Source organism: Protobothrops mucrosquamatus, unplaced genomic scaffold (genome assembly GCF_001527695.2).
Source record: "Protobothrops mucrosquamatus isolate PMUCROS unplaced genomic scaffold, P.Mucros_1.0 scaffold1655, whole genome shotgun sequence".
Classification (NCBI taxonomy): Eukaryota; Metazoa; Chordata; class Lepidosauria; order Squamata; family Viperidae; genus Protobothrops; species Protobothrops mucrosquamatus.
In genome coordinates this window covers 44,506-59,227 of record NW_015387812.1, presented here as the reverse complement: position 1 = coordinate 59,227, position 14,722 = coordinate 44,506, and the positions used below count along the sequence as shown (strand labels likewise).

The window sequence follows — 14,722 nt, the reverse complement described above, 5'->3', positions numbered from 1 at the left end:
ACATTCGATATTGTGAATGTTGAAAAATGGCAAAGGTGCAATGTAAAATGTGATAGAAGAATTCAAAATATAAATGTCTCTTAATGACACGACAGTGTGCGAAGACTGCATCTGCGCCTGCAACTGCTACATAGAGTTTGATCTATCTTATTTCTCATAATTTGCCCATATTGACTTTATGGCTGAAAATGTAACTTGTCCAATTGTGCTTGTACAGACTAGAGACTTCAAACAAGGTTTTAATTAATACTCATTAATTTCTCTCTCAATGCAGAAAGTATTTCCTCCATTTTTACTGCTGTTATTATTTGAATGGCATTTTCCATTTCTGTTTGTTCTCAGGACAAACAATGCCACAGCAGATCTGGTATCATTTTATACTCTAAATATTTATATGAATACTAACATATTTTATCATGTGGAATTGATAAAAAAAATTAGCTGTTCAAATACTATTTGTATTATATATATATCTGCTACTAAGAAAGAAGCTTTTACAGTATACAGTAATGAGTGTCATTACATTAAGTGGATCTTAATTCTAAACAAATCAAAACTGGAACCGCATATCTGAATTAACCTAATTTGTATGTAAAATTCTTAAAATGTATGGGATAACTGAAAAAAACTCCTATAATTAGAACCTCAATTCACTTTATTTCCATTGCAAGGTCCAAAAAGCACTAATATTTAGAATATAGAAACAATATCTGAGCAGCATGATTGAAACTAACAACACACCAGAACAGACCTGTTTATAGCAGAACAAAATATAAAATCAAATTAACTAATGCACAGAACTTCCAACGGGTGAATGATCAGCAGAAGCATTAAGACAAAGTGCACATCCCTAAATATCAGATTCTACGATTCTGGTCTCTTTATGAGAAGCAATTATGCTTCATATAGAGAGGGGCACATTCAACAAATCTCCAAGAAAGAAGTAAGGATTATCTGAAATTCATGTTTATATTATTTGCATAGGAAAATCCCAAAGAAGCACAGAGCATAGTTTGATGTGTTGTATATTGGCAGCTGATCTCATCATAAGGAGAAAATGTTTGCATCTTGTCAGATACAACTGAATCAATTAAAAACTTCAGACGCTCATCATCAAGCATACATTTACAGTGTTACACCAACCAGAAGCTTTACATAAATTTGAGATATCTGTAATACAATGTCGTAAATTAAACCACAGCAACAGAAGCTGGACCAAAATTTTGTAGAGCTATGCATGACTATTTTCAACAAATGAACCCTCAAAATCAAGAAGGATGCAACCCTCAATGTTAACAGGCATGCTAATCCCTTCTAGGTCTGAAGCAGCTACAATGGAGAGAAATACTCAAGCCTCACTGTTTCCAAACTTAAGGGTGTTTCTCTGGAAATTCTCTTGACTAAAGCATTTGAACAACTTTCACCATTACAATGAAATATACAAACTCTTCTCTCCCTAACTGATCTTCCCTTGTCTAAACTAGACAGAGCTGGGTACTGCTCCCTGAAGGGTTAAGCAGAGGCAAGAAAGGTGGGCTGGAGGAGTATTAAAAACTCTGCCATGTCTATGAACGTTCAGTATAGAAGCTGAATTTGGGGCACTCCAAAAGAAAGGTGCCCAAGCTAGGTTTTTTTTTCCCTTTCGGGGAGGGGGGAGAAATTACTGCTAAACTACTATTCCCAGCATCCCCTGGCTTTGGCTATACTTTCTAGGGATGCTGGGAATTGCAGTTCAACAGTTATCTAGCCCTGCATCAGCTGTTTACAGGAGCGGGGACAGACGCTCAGCATTTTTTGCATTCCTGGCCCTACATTGTAATCCCTGATCACATGTGTGAGGAATTGCTGTTAACTATTGTTTCCAGTTTTTTTATTTCTCTCACTGGCATTGCCATGGATTTTCTTGCACGGAGAGCAAGAAAAAAAAAATGCACAGACAGCTGTCCTTACCCGGGTTCATTGGGCCATGGATCCCACGAATTTTCTAATCTGGGCTACCTCTAAGTAAACATGCATGATTCCCACTATTACTTGCCAATTCTGCCAGGCACAAAGGCGCCAGGTCGAAGATAGGGTGAGTGCCGCCGGCCCGGAGGAGATGGAGGGAAAATGTGCAAATAATAATAATCATTGTCCTCTCCCCAATTGCATCGGGTGCTTTGTTATTTCAGAGAAGCTTCTCGAGCGCCGGGGAAAGGCGAAAGAGACGCGCACATCCCTGCCTCTCCCGAATAGGCTTAATTCGGTTTTAATGGCCCGGTTTCCCAATTAGACTCAATGAAGCAACGCCATAGTTAATCCGCGTCTGTTCGTCCTTCACCTCACAGCCATAAACGTCCACGTACCCATCGGAGGGCGACCCCCCCCAGGCGCCACTGGCCCTCCGCCGCAGAGAAATCGGGATCGTAATTGAAGATGGCGGCCCAAAGGGCACGGAACGCCAAGCGGGGCACCGCCTCTTTTCCCAGTGTCCCCTGCGCGCACGAAAGCGAAGGAGCTGCGAATTGGTTGAACTGCGCCGAGTTTCCCCAAAAGCTCCATAGAGATAGATAGATGATAGATAGATAGATAGATAGATAGATAGATAGATAGATAGATAGATAGATAGATAGATAGATAGATAGATGGATAGATGGATGGAGGGAGGGAGGGAGGGAGGGAGGGAAGGGATGGGATGGGATGGGATGGGATAGGATAGCATAGGATAGCATAGGATAGATCAGGGGTAGGCAACCTTGGCTCTTTTATGACTCGTGGACTTCAACTCCCAGAATTCCTGAGCCAGCCATGCTGGCTCAGGAATTCTGGGAGTTGAAGTCCACGAGTCATAAAAGAGCCAAGGTTGCCTGGGATAGATCTTCTAAAGACGCTCAATTATCTCGGGAACCGTTGACCTGAGAGCTTATGTGCTAATATTTTAACCTATTCACTCTGGAATGTAAATTCAGAACGCATTGTCTAAATACAGTCGTCTGTATTGACTGTTTCAGTTAATCGGCTTTAATTTTAAAACCGGCAAGGAACCGAGTGTTTGCACGCTAAGCTTTTTATTGGATAGCCGCTCATCTGCTTTCATTCACACAGTGAAAGTCTCCTGTTCGTAACCCTCCCTTTTTGCCACTTCCGACCGCTATTTTCTTCCTGTCCGTTAAAAACTAAAAATCTGTTGGATGATTATGTGCCTTCGAGTAGTTTTCGACTCCTAGCAGCCACATAGATATTGTCCATGGCGTTCTCCAATACTTAATTGTTCCTTCAGGTCTCTTAAAAATGCACTCATCATCAGTGTCACCGAGTTCTTCCTTCTCGCTCCTGGTCGTTACGGAGTTAAAGATACAAAAATTGCCTTTCGTATAATCCTGGTAATGACCCTTTAAAAAAATAACACGATGAATGTTTTATCCTAGACCAGGGGTAGGCAACCTCGGCTCTTTTATGTCTCGTGGACTTCAACTCCCAGAATTCCTGAGCCAGCCAAGCTGGCTCAGGAATTCTGGGAGTTGAAGTCCACGAGACATAAAAGAGCCGAGGTTGCCTACCCCTGTCCTAGACCAACATAGTGATTGCTTTTAATATATCATTCTGACAACCATTGATTACGTTATTCTCTTGAACGTATTTATCTTTGCGCGCTGGGTAGAAATGTGGCGTTGTCTATAGAGACCTACAGCAAGCTCGCGAACGAGAAACCACAGAAACCCGGTCGTGACACGCTCCCATCACAGAGTCGCAGGTGTACAAGCCAAGAAGCTATACACTCAAAGCTATGTGCAAAGCAGTTTTGGGGAAACGAGTTTTGACGCTACGTTATTAACGGGGCTAAAACACACGTGACAGCACATATTTTTTTTAAATACGTGTCAAACTCGATCGCGTCACGTGACATGTCGTGACGTATGGCGATGTTTTTTGCCTTTGCGGAGCCGGGATGGGCGTGGCCCACGCGTGACGTATCCGGCCCGCGGGGCCGCCAGTTTGACAACCCCTCATTAAGGAATGCGCTCGCGCAGTCTCTCTCCACCTCCGCTTGCTTCGGAACAGCGGGACGCTTTCAGGAGGGTTTGCGATTGTTTGGCTTGGTCTAAAGGGGCGTGGCTTATTTGAATTCCGAGAAGGAGGAGCCACTCGGGGCTGTCCCGCGCGCAGCCGGGTAATGGCCGTGTCCAGGGGAGGTCGGCAGGGAAGCCCGCCTGTCGGTGCTCGCGCTCTTCCTCTGTCTTCCCTTCCTGGTGAGTCAAGCGGGAATGCACAACCGGCCCTCCTTTGTCCTCCGACGCTGCGAGGCTTGGCGGTCTGGAAACAACAGCTGAGTTCCATTTGCAGCATTCCATCTGCCAGCACTCTACTAAGGGGCGAAGCGCCGGCCGGTTGTTGCAGAGATGCAAAGTGGTGTGTGATTGAATTGTGTCTCTGGGGAGTCTCGGTTTTCTCTCCGAGCCCTTGGAGTTTGGTGCATCTTCCTTATGCGTCCTTCTAATTGCAACCGGATCTAGATTGCATTTTAAGCAAAAGGGGCATTAAAATAAGACGGTGGTAGCGAAGGCTCAGGGACTCTTCCCTGTTTCCTTCCCCAAATTTGTATTTCCTCAAAGTAGCCATAAGGGTGTGCAAAACACCTGCTTACTATTGAGTCTTGATCTTGTATCTTTTTACACAGGATACCCACGGCTCCCACTGATCAGTAGACACACACATATCTTGCATCTCTTATGAGACATTGTGTAAACTGCATCTCGGCACTATATTTCCTGCTGTTTGTTGAAGAGTTCATTGCAATGCACGCTACACTCTGTCTTCATCCTGCTTCTTTTCCTACAGCAAACAACTTTGTGAGGTAGATTTGTGTGGCCCCAAATTTGTGGCTGAGGAACGACTAGGGTTTCCCCACCCCTAGTCTCTTTAATTGATACACTGCATTGATTCTTTATACAGCAAAACCTGTTCTGTACAGATTAAAATGCCAAACTTTGACTGCCAGCTGTTCCTGGTGCTTAAGTATCAGTTTGTTTAAGACCATCATTTTAATTGCCATTACTGTGTGTCTTTGAATAACACCATTGTCGAAAATGTGGCTTTTTCATATGAAGTGCCGCTATTCCACAAGATAAATCTGTCAAATCTCACTGGACTTCAAAGTTATCCCTGACACTAAAGATGACTCTTAATACAAAGTTAAAAATTCATGGGTTTGGGGGGTTGTTTGGCTTCTTTGATTTTTATAGGAATGGCCAGTAAAATTGTCATTTAGTCTTTAAATATTTTTTTCAATGCAGAAAGTGGTCCACCTCTATATGAATGTCCAATGTGTCACCTTATATGTATCGATTATCCAGTTCTGCAAGAACATGTTGAACTGCACCTGGATGAATGCAGCATTTTAGAAGGTAAAATAAAGGATTCTAAAATAAGACATCAAGTAATTCAATGTGTTGATAAAGCAATATATTGTAATTGGAAAGAATGCTTCAGTATTGTCAGTTGGCTGTTTCTTCTAATACTGTAGAATGAGTCTCATAGACGCTGAAATACCATGCACGTAAGATACTCATTTGTATTCAGAGTAGATAAGTAACCTACAGCTTAAATAGTTTAAATAATAAAATGTCATAGGCAGTGGAAAAAAGTTTTTAAATAATAGATGCAAGCCTCTGCCTCAAGGCTTTTGAGTCATTGAGTCACTGTTTTTTCAATCAAGGGCCATTGAAATAAGGCAATATACATTTTTAAAAGGCTGTAAATTATTTTGCATATAAGTTGAAATCTAATAGGACAATACACATGTGATTAGTAGATTTCTAGTATTGAAAGCTAAAAATAACACTCCTTGCCCTGTATAACCATTGAGAATCACATCTCCCAAGTTGCCATCTGAAATATCCATTTAAGATTTTCCTGCTTTATCCAGCTGAGTGATACCATGTCGGTGCTATAAGAGTTCCATAAATATTTCCCTGCCATTCTCAAATAATACTATTTTTCTTAAGCAATTATATTTTTTAACCTTATGTAAACAAATTGTTCTGCCCAGGAAATGAGTGATAAGTCTTTGCTTCTGAAAAGGATAGATGCATGCTATGCTATACCTTCAGAAATTTTCTAGAATTATTCAGTTCAAAACAACCTTACAAACATTTCTTCTGGAAGAAGAGAAAGAGGAATATACATGGTTCATTTTCCTTCCTCCTGGCATCCACTGTATGCTCCCCACACTGTTGCACTGAAGCTTTTTCAGATCTGGAAGAGAGTTTCAGAGATGTAGGGGAAAGATAATTTCCTGAATTCTTCCTCTGCTAGCTGGAAGGTTGATCTCACTGAGGATTATAATTGAGCATTACTTAGGATATGAGTTAAGTTCCAGGCATGAGGATTATGGACCTTAGAAACAAACAAAGCAGTTATGACTGTGAAGAATTACATCCTGCAAGTTAATAATAGTGCTTCAAGTGTAAAGTAATATGATTTCCTGATCAAGTAAACCAGTTTATATATATGAAATAGGATGATTTCAATTTATATTTTTTGTAATATTACACTGATGAGTAGTAATCAGAATTCAATATAAGCAACTATATAAATGTTTTCAGTAAATAAATACATAAAATTATTTGAATTGTACTGATTGGTTCATCTTTTCATTATGTCTGTATGAATGTAATGTGCACAATTAAGACTTTAATCCTGTGCCTCAATGAGTATAGGTTATTTCATACATAGAATTATGCTGCAAATTTGAAACTGTAGATGTTGCTGAAATTATTTAAAATGTATACTTTATTTTAGGAACATTAGATATTCAACATTTTGAAATATGGTAAAACTTAAATATTTTTTCACGCAATAGGAAGAAACTTGAATGATCTAGAATTGGCACAGCATCTTCAAAATGAAGAGGATAAGCAAAGAAAAATAGAAACAGGAAGACAAGAAAAGGCTGATTTCCAAAAGCTGCAGGTATCTTAGTTTTTTAAGTGCATATTTGACAGCCCTTCTGAATAAATTAAGTGAGAAATTACATGTGCAGTAAGTATGAGTACCTATTTATTTTTCATAAATAAAGAGATTGATATTTGGAAACAACTGATTAAGGTACAGGTCTGTTTCATAAAGAAGCCACCTTGCCAGTTCCTATTTAGGAACTGATTGGGTCAGTTCCTAGATGGGAGACCATTCAGAAATTTCATGAATCATGATGGAAGAAAAGCAGAATATAAATTACTACATTAACATACACTCTGGGATGCTATACATCCTCTTCACAACCTGTTTTCCTTCTGGGAGGAGGCTTCCTGGTATCTGAAGCAGAACATCCAGATTCAACCACAGTTTTGATCCATATAGCATCAACCTTGTGAACTCTCAAATTTCTTCTTTCCTCTATTCAAAATGGACAGTGATTAATATTTATATGTATATATATATGTAGGGGTAGGTTTATATATGTATATATATAGCATGTGTATAAGTGTGGTATGTATGTGTATGGGTAGATACATACCTTCTTTCGAGCGCAGGCAACAGAATTTCATTTTTAATATGGGTCAGTGTGCTCATAGTAAAACATGACAATAAAGGTTATCTTAAGTTACTAGATTACATGGGTGGTTGAATTTTTTTTCACAATTGTTTGTACAACACTTCTTCAATCAGAATAGAGCTGGAAGGGACCTTGGAGGTCTTCTAGTCCAACCCCTGTTCAAGTAGGAGACCCTATACCATTTCTGTCCAGTCTTAAAAACGTCCAGTGATGAAGCACCTACAACTTCTGAAGACAAGCTGTTACACTGGTTAATTGTCCTCACTGACAGGAAGTTTCTCCTTGATTAGTTTCCATCCATTGTTTCTTGTCTTGCCTTCTGGTGCTTTAAAAAATAGGTTGACCCCTTCTTCTTTGTGGCAGCCCTTCAAGGACTGGAATACTGCTATCATGTCACTGCTAGTCCTTCTTTTGTCTAGACTGGGCATACCCAATTCCTGCAACCATTCTTCATATGTTTTTGTCTCCAGGCCCTTTTAATCATCTTAGTTGCTCTTCTTTCCACTTTTTCCAAAATCTAATTTATTTTTTTTTGTAAAGTGGTGACCAAAACTGGATGCAGTATCCAGTTGATCTCTTGATTTATTAATAAAGAGGTAGGGCAAGACTTTTTCGGCCAAAGTGCTCTATAGAATGCTGACGCATTTTCCAAACATAGCTCTCTACAAATAATATATTGAAGCCTTATACAGTTAATTAACTATTCTGTAATTCAGCTATAAGTGCTACTAGCTATCTGTAGCTTAATACCTCAACTTGTTTCTAGAGAGAAACGTTTCCAGTCTAATGTCTGATTTCCCCTGGATTCCATTCAGCATTGTCAGTTCTAAGGCAGCAGGGAAGTATGATCCAAGACATCAGCAATACTCGCCCTTAAAAGAATATTTTCTCCACCGTAGAGACAATATGGTTTAGATGGATCTGGAGGGTACAAGCAACAGTCACTAAAAGCCATGGCAAAAGAAGTGGATTTTGGAAGAATGCAACCATCTGAATATCACAGGAGAAAAGCTGATATGCTGGAATCTCTAGCTTTAGGCATTGATGATGGAAAGTCAAAGACTTCAGGTTAGTAAGTTCTTTTTCAAAACCTGATTCAGATGCCTAAAAAGGATTATTTAAATAGCCATTCATCATTTAATATTGTGATACTCTCTAGATGCATTTAAGAAATCGCTGGGTTTTTTCCCCCCTTATGCTCTCAAATTAATACAGTAAGAATATAAAATGTTCTGAAAGTGGGGATTCTTACAAACCATATTAAGGATAGTGTTATCAAAAATATTAATTCCTTGGAGATATAATTATTGCCTTCAGATAAAATAAAATCTATGGCTTAGTTTTTCATTTGATAGTCATCGTATTTATACTCTTCCTCTGAAGAAAGAACTCATTTCTCTTTTTAGTTGTAGGAACAGTGTCACTATTGTCGGGTTGTATGGTAGGCTCACTGTTGGTCTGGAAAGTTATCTTTTATGAATGTGTCTCCGTTTCTGTCTAATTTATTTTGCTCCATAACTAAATTGCTGCTTTAATAATGTAATTGTTTCAAATATGCAGCATTCAGTTTAAAGATCTCCAATGATCGGTTGAGTCAGAAAAAAAAATTTCCCCTTGCCTAGCCTCCTTAATTAGCTACTTCATATGTTGCCACTGTCTTATTATCCATAGTCCATACCAGTCTGGACCTGAAGTACTGTTCTAAAAGACTTGTGCTGTTTGTTTAGCCTGATAAACTTTCTTACAATTGTTTGCAGTAGGAGTTGGATTACAGCATTGACAGATACATCTTTGGAAAACCTAAAAGGCCAGATTGAGGACAGATAATCTGAAGAATCTGTGTAGGTGCTAAAAGTCAACGTTGGCTTGATGGCACATAATCAGTCATATCTTGTAAAACTTGCATAATGGAACAAATTGTAAATTAGGCTAATGTAATATTTCTCCATTTCCATCCTTTTCAAACTAGGAGTCACTGAAGCATTGTGCCAGTACTATCAGAATGAATGCAAAGATATAAAACATGTATGGCTTTCTACGGGAGTGGATCACTTTCACAGTTCTCCTGGAGACAAAGGCTGGGGTTGTGGTTATCGGAATTTTCAAATTCAGTTTTCTTCTCTTTTGAGAAATAACTCCTATAAAGACTCCTTGAAAGGTTTGTACTTTGTTACACAGTTTCCCTTGTAATTAAAGCAATCTACTTCAGCCTAGATTTGCGTAGGATCCTCTGTGGTTTAGCATTCTTTTGATTCTGAGATAGGCAGCATTTACTTTGGGGAAATTTCTCAATATTCATAAAGGGTTTCCAGGAAGAAATCACTTCTCATCTCCCACATCAGGCCTGTCTGCATGTAGACCTCCCCATTCTGACATGACCTTAGTACATGTTGTGACACGTGTCGAATGTAATTGAGTAATAGCAAGAGCCAATACTTAAAAAAGAAAGGGAGTCTTCTAGGCTGGAACTTATTTTATTCAGTTATATCCAACTCTTCTAGGACAATATCAAATTTTAGATTTTCCACATTCCTTTAACAGTACTAAGCTTTTATAATATTTAATATTATATTAGCATAAATGGCCATTTTGATCTAGTAGTTAAGGCGTCAGGCTAGAAACTAGGAGACTGAGTTCTACTCCTGCCTTAAGCATGAAAGCTGGCTGGGTGACCTTGGGCTGGTCACTCTCTCTCAGCCCAACACTCTTCACAGGATGGTGGTTGTGGGGAAAATAGGAGGAGGATGGAGTATTATGTATGTTTAAATTATTTGAGTAATTTAAAAAAAAATAAAGGCAGGATTAAAAAATCTAGCGGTTTGTAACTACTACCGCGGAACATAAAGTATTAAAATAATTAGACATTAATTCAGAATAGCAATCATAAAACCCTGTTGGAACAAAATGTATTTGAAGACCTTTTTAAATGCAAGCAAGGAGGTCAGTTCCCTCAGTTCATGAGAGAGTACATTCCAAAGATCCGTATGAACGAAAGATTAAAAAAAAAGAAAGAAAAGATTGGTAAGCAGCATCATTTTTGCAGCCCCTTTCCCAACTTCCCATTCCTGGATTAAGATTAAGGCAAACAGCGGCTGCACTGTCATCTTAGGGTTAGCACTTCATTTACCAAAGATGCTTTTTCAGGAGGCAACTGGACTTTTTTGTTTTTCTTTGAAGATGTTTTGCTTCTCATCCAAGAATCTTCTTCAGCTCTTATTAGATGAGAAGCGGAACGTCTTCAAAGAGAAACAAGAAAGTCCAGTTGCCTCCTGAAAAAGCATCCTTGGAATAACTATGACCTGGATGACTGAGAATCCCCATAGACTTCACTTACTATTTTTGAAAAGGGAAGACATTATCCCTATATATGTTTTCCAGTCTTACTCCAAGAGAAATTTCCTCTCTGTGATGTTATACCTGCTGACGGATATATCTATCTGTCAAAAGGAATTATTTTCCAAACTAAGGGCATTCTACAATCTCTGAGAACAAAAATATGGTAAATTCAAATTTTCCTTTTGAAATATTTTAAACGTTGTCCTCTTTCTTGTTTAGATATTTCATCTGTTCCTTGTATTCCAAAAATACAAACACAGATTGAAGATGCCTGGAAAGAAGGTTTTGATCCCCAAGGAGCTTCTCATTTCAACAGCAGATTACAAGGAACTAAAGCGTGGATAGGAGCATGTGAAATTTATTCTCTCTTAACTTTTCTCAGGCTAAAGTAAGTGTTGACTAACTAGGGAAATCTTAGTTCTGAGCCAAATATTTCTCTAGCATCCAGTACTAAAGATAAATAAATTTTCTGACATTTTCATTTATGATGAACTGTATATTTTCAGTTCATTAATAACTGAAGAATTAAAAAAAATGTTGAAAACAACAATATTAAAAAAATAGAATCAGGATAAAACAGTTTATTACATCTACACCCTAGCAGTTTCATACAAGGGGGAGGTGGTATAAATTCTTAAAATAAGAGAAATCCTTTTGTAAATATAAACTACCAAATGTGGAAATGATCTTAGAAGCCAAGATTAAGGCATTTCCAAACTGCTGACACTCAGTCTTCACAGATAATCAAATTGCGTTTAATAATTTTCTGACCTCTGTTCAGGAAAATACAGACAACAAGGATTAAAAATGATTGCCCCTTATGAACTGGCATGGCTCCTTCATTCCCTCTCCACTTAGCTGAATAACATAAAATAAACAAATAAACATAATATAAAATAAATAAAGGAGAGCCAGTATGGTGTAGTGATTAAGGTGTTGGTCCAGAATCTAGGAGACACTGAGTTCTAGTGCCGCCTTACACATGAAAGCTGGCTGAGGTGACTTTAGGCAGCTCACTCTCAGCCCAAGCCAACTCACCGGGTTATTGTTGTGGAGAAAATAGGAGGAGGAAGGAGTATTAAGCATGTTCACTGCCTTGAGTTTCTTATAAAGTAAAAAAACACAGAATAAAAATTTTGTTAATTACACCTCCATCTATGCCCATGTTTTATGCATTTGTTTAGTTTTATGCAAGGGTGTGGTGAACAAACAGACCCACCCAGACAGAAATCTAGCTAACTACTTTATTATGTTCTGCCTATAATACAGGAATCTTTCCAGCATGGCAGCCTATTCTTGAGATGAATTAGATAAGATTCCAAATAATTGGGTGGGGGGGTGTTGATCCTAGCCCTTTTGTCATTGCGCATTTACCCCAGGCTAACTCTGCACTTGATCCCTCATCCTTGCCAGGCTGGGTGCTTTCCAACATCTCTCCCATCCCATTTTTTTCCCCCTTCCAATCATTTCCTACCAAGTCACTAGGAGCAGGAGACAGGATGAACCAGAACTCTTTCCAAGTAGAAAAATGAATTGTCCACAGTCTCTACAGAGAAAGAAAAATTAAAACTGGTATTTGTATGGTTTCATGTATCCAGCATGGCAACTAAGCCAGAAATAAATGAGCTCAGCCATTGAATACTGAATATAGTTGACTTTGTAGGATCACAAGAGTCTGATTTTTTAATCTAAAGGCAGAATCATTGTGTGCATGGAATTTTAAAAGATGCCAGATGGCATTTATTATCTGGCTAGTTATGGAGACATTTTAATTTAATTTATAGGTGTCAAATTATTGACTTTCATCAGCCTACTGGCTCCTCTGGCACACACCCTCGTTTGTTTGAATGGGTATTAAACTATTATTCTTCAGGTAAAGATAGCAGTGGAAAGGTTACGAGTACTTCCAAGCCACCAATTTATCTGCAGCACCAAGGTCAGTAGAACTCTGTCCTGGATTGATTTTTTTGTAAAATATTTCTGAAAATAAAATTCCATTCTAGCAATTTATTCTCCATGACAATTCTCTTACATGTTATGTGAATCATACTTCATCATGTCAGAAGAGCAGAATCTGGAATATTCAAATTTCATTGCTTTAAAAGTTAACATCTCAAATATTCTTGTAGTATTTCATCTAACAACATTGTCTAAGTCATGAGCAATATTTCACATTTAATCATATCTGCCGTAAATGGAATTTAATTATTTTTTATCTTGCTTCTCTTTCACCTTCTCCCTGTAGAACAGCATTCAAAGGCTAAGAGCAGTCTTCTCTGCAAATTATTGTGCAATCGTAAAACACCCTTTTTTAAAAAAAACTTAAGCCTTGTTTTCAGAATACTTTGTCCTTGTGCCTATTGTGTTTCATGTGCTGTGTCACTATCAGCATAGTAAAACAGTCTGTTTCTCAGTGCACTTCTTACAAAGCTCTAAATAGTATTTGATCATAGAGTTGAAAGACTCTTCAACTTAAAGTCTGTTTAGTTTTTTTGAGGGATTGATGAAGACATCTTGAGCAACACTGCCTTCCGGTCCTGGTTTCACATTTTCTGAACACTTGTGTAATTGTGTTGTAATTTATTACATGTCTTACATGGTGTTATTAGCAGCTTTAAACATGATTTGATGGAAATCATTTCCTGAGAATATTCAAATGATTTTGTTCCAAAAACAAGATGTTTAGATAAGAAGCAATTCTGTATAGCTTATTTCAACTAAGAGGTTTGTAATTCTTGTCTAGGTGTTTACTGTGCATTAATATGTTTGGGTTTTGGCACTGAAAACTAGGTCATAGTCGTACCATTGTTGGAATCGAGGAAAGAAAAAACAAAAGTTTATGTCTACTAATATTTGATCCTGGCTGCCCTTCAGAAGAAATGCAAAAACTGTTAAAAGGCATTGATGGGAACAATCTAAAATTATTTCGAAGACTTCCAGGAGGCTTAAAGCATAAGCAATATCAAATAGTAGCTGTGGATGGTGTGCTAACAGAAGAGGAAAAAGTTGTAAGTATTGCAGAACACAACCACTGGGTTAATTTTATTGAGTTAGAATAAATAGAATTGTTTCTTGTAATTACTGTACTGTACTGTACTAACTTATCTATTTTGTGTGTCTCCCACTTAACAAGGCTCGTAGGCAGGCTTCTCAGTTCTTCACAGCACAGAAAATTCCTTGAAATTAGAATTCCTGAAGAATGAAGGAAATTGAAGGCTACAAAAGAGATCTGTTGAGTGATGGGTTGTTGACAGGTTGTTGAGTGATGTACATAGCAGTTTTTAAACATTTCAAAATAAATATTGAAATATTTAATTCCTATGTATGATTTCTGCATGGTGTTGAGTTACAAATGTTATATCCTATGTTACTATGTCGTTACAGATCTTTTTTTTTTATTTGCTTGGACTGGACATGTGTGTGTGTTCAGTCTACATGAACATTAAACAGATCTCTATTCTCATTATTCTGGGGGGAGGAAATCTTTTTCTGCAACAGTACTGTGAGCCCAAATCAAGACTATTCATAACTCTCAGGTTTCCAAATCAGCCTCACTTCTTAATTTTTAATAGCAGGAGAAACAAAAATCCTTTAAACTATTATTGCTGACAGGAAGATGTGTTTGAAAGTTAACCTAGTAGCAACAGAAATTAAATCCTACTTTTCACTGATTATCATGATTACAATGTTCTGTTTTCCTAGATCACGATTCATGTATATCTTGTTTAATTAAAATATATTGAGGTTATTTTCCCCAATATTATTTTTAATGGATGTGATAACCATTCAGGATCCCAAACCTAGAAATCTTAAGGTGAGGAAATTAAAACCTTTTAAAGGAGATTCTGCTGT

General features: G+C 38.0%; 1 protein-coding gene across 2 annotated transcripts; it reads left to right on the top strand.

Moving 5' to 3' along the window:
• The first annotated feature begins 4,105 nt into the window (after positions 1-4,105).
• ZUP1 (zinc finger containing ubiquitin peptidase 1) lies at positions 4,106-14,161 on the top strand. Of its 2 annotated transcripts, none has more exons than XM_015822723.1 (9): positions 4,106-4,229; positions 5,274-5,384; positions 6,842-6,951; positions 8,434-8,602; positions 9,504-9,692; positions 11,090-11,258; positions 12,655-12,806; positions 13,661-13,878; positions 14,004-14,161. In XM_015822723.1, the coding sequence occupies exons 1-9, from the start codon at positions 4,154-4,156 to the stop codon at positions 14,049-14,051; spliced, it is 1,242 nt and encodes a 413-aa protein (XP_015678209.1). In that variant the 5' UTR covers positions 4,106-4,153; the 3' UTR covers positions 14,052-14,161. The 2 variants fall into 2 exon arrangements, with proteins under 2 accessions (XP_015678209.1, XP_015678210.1); XM_015822724.1 differs by lacking the exon at positions 4,106-4,229 and adding an exon at positions 4,799-4,834.
• Positions 14,162-14,722: the final 561 nt, after the last annotated feature.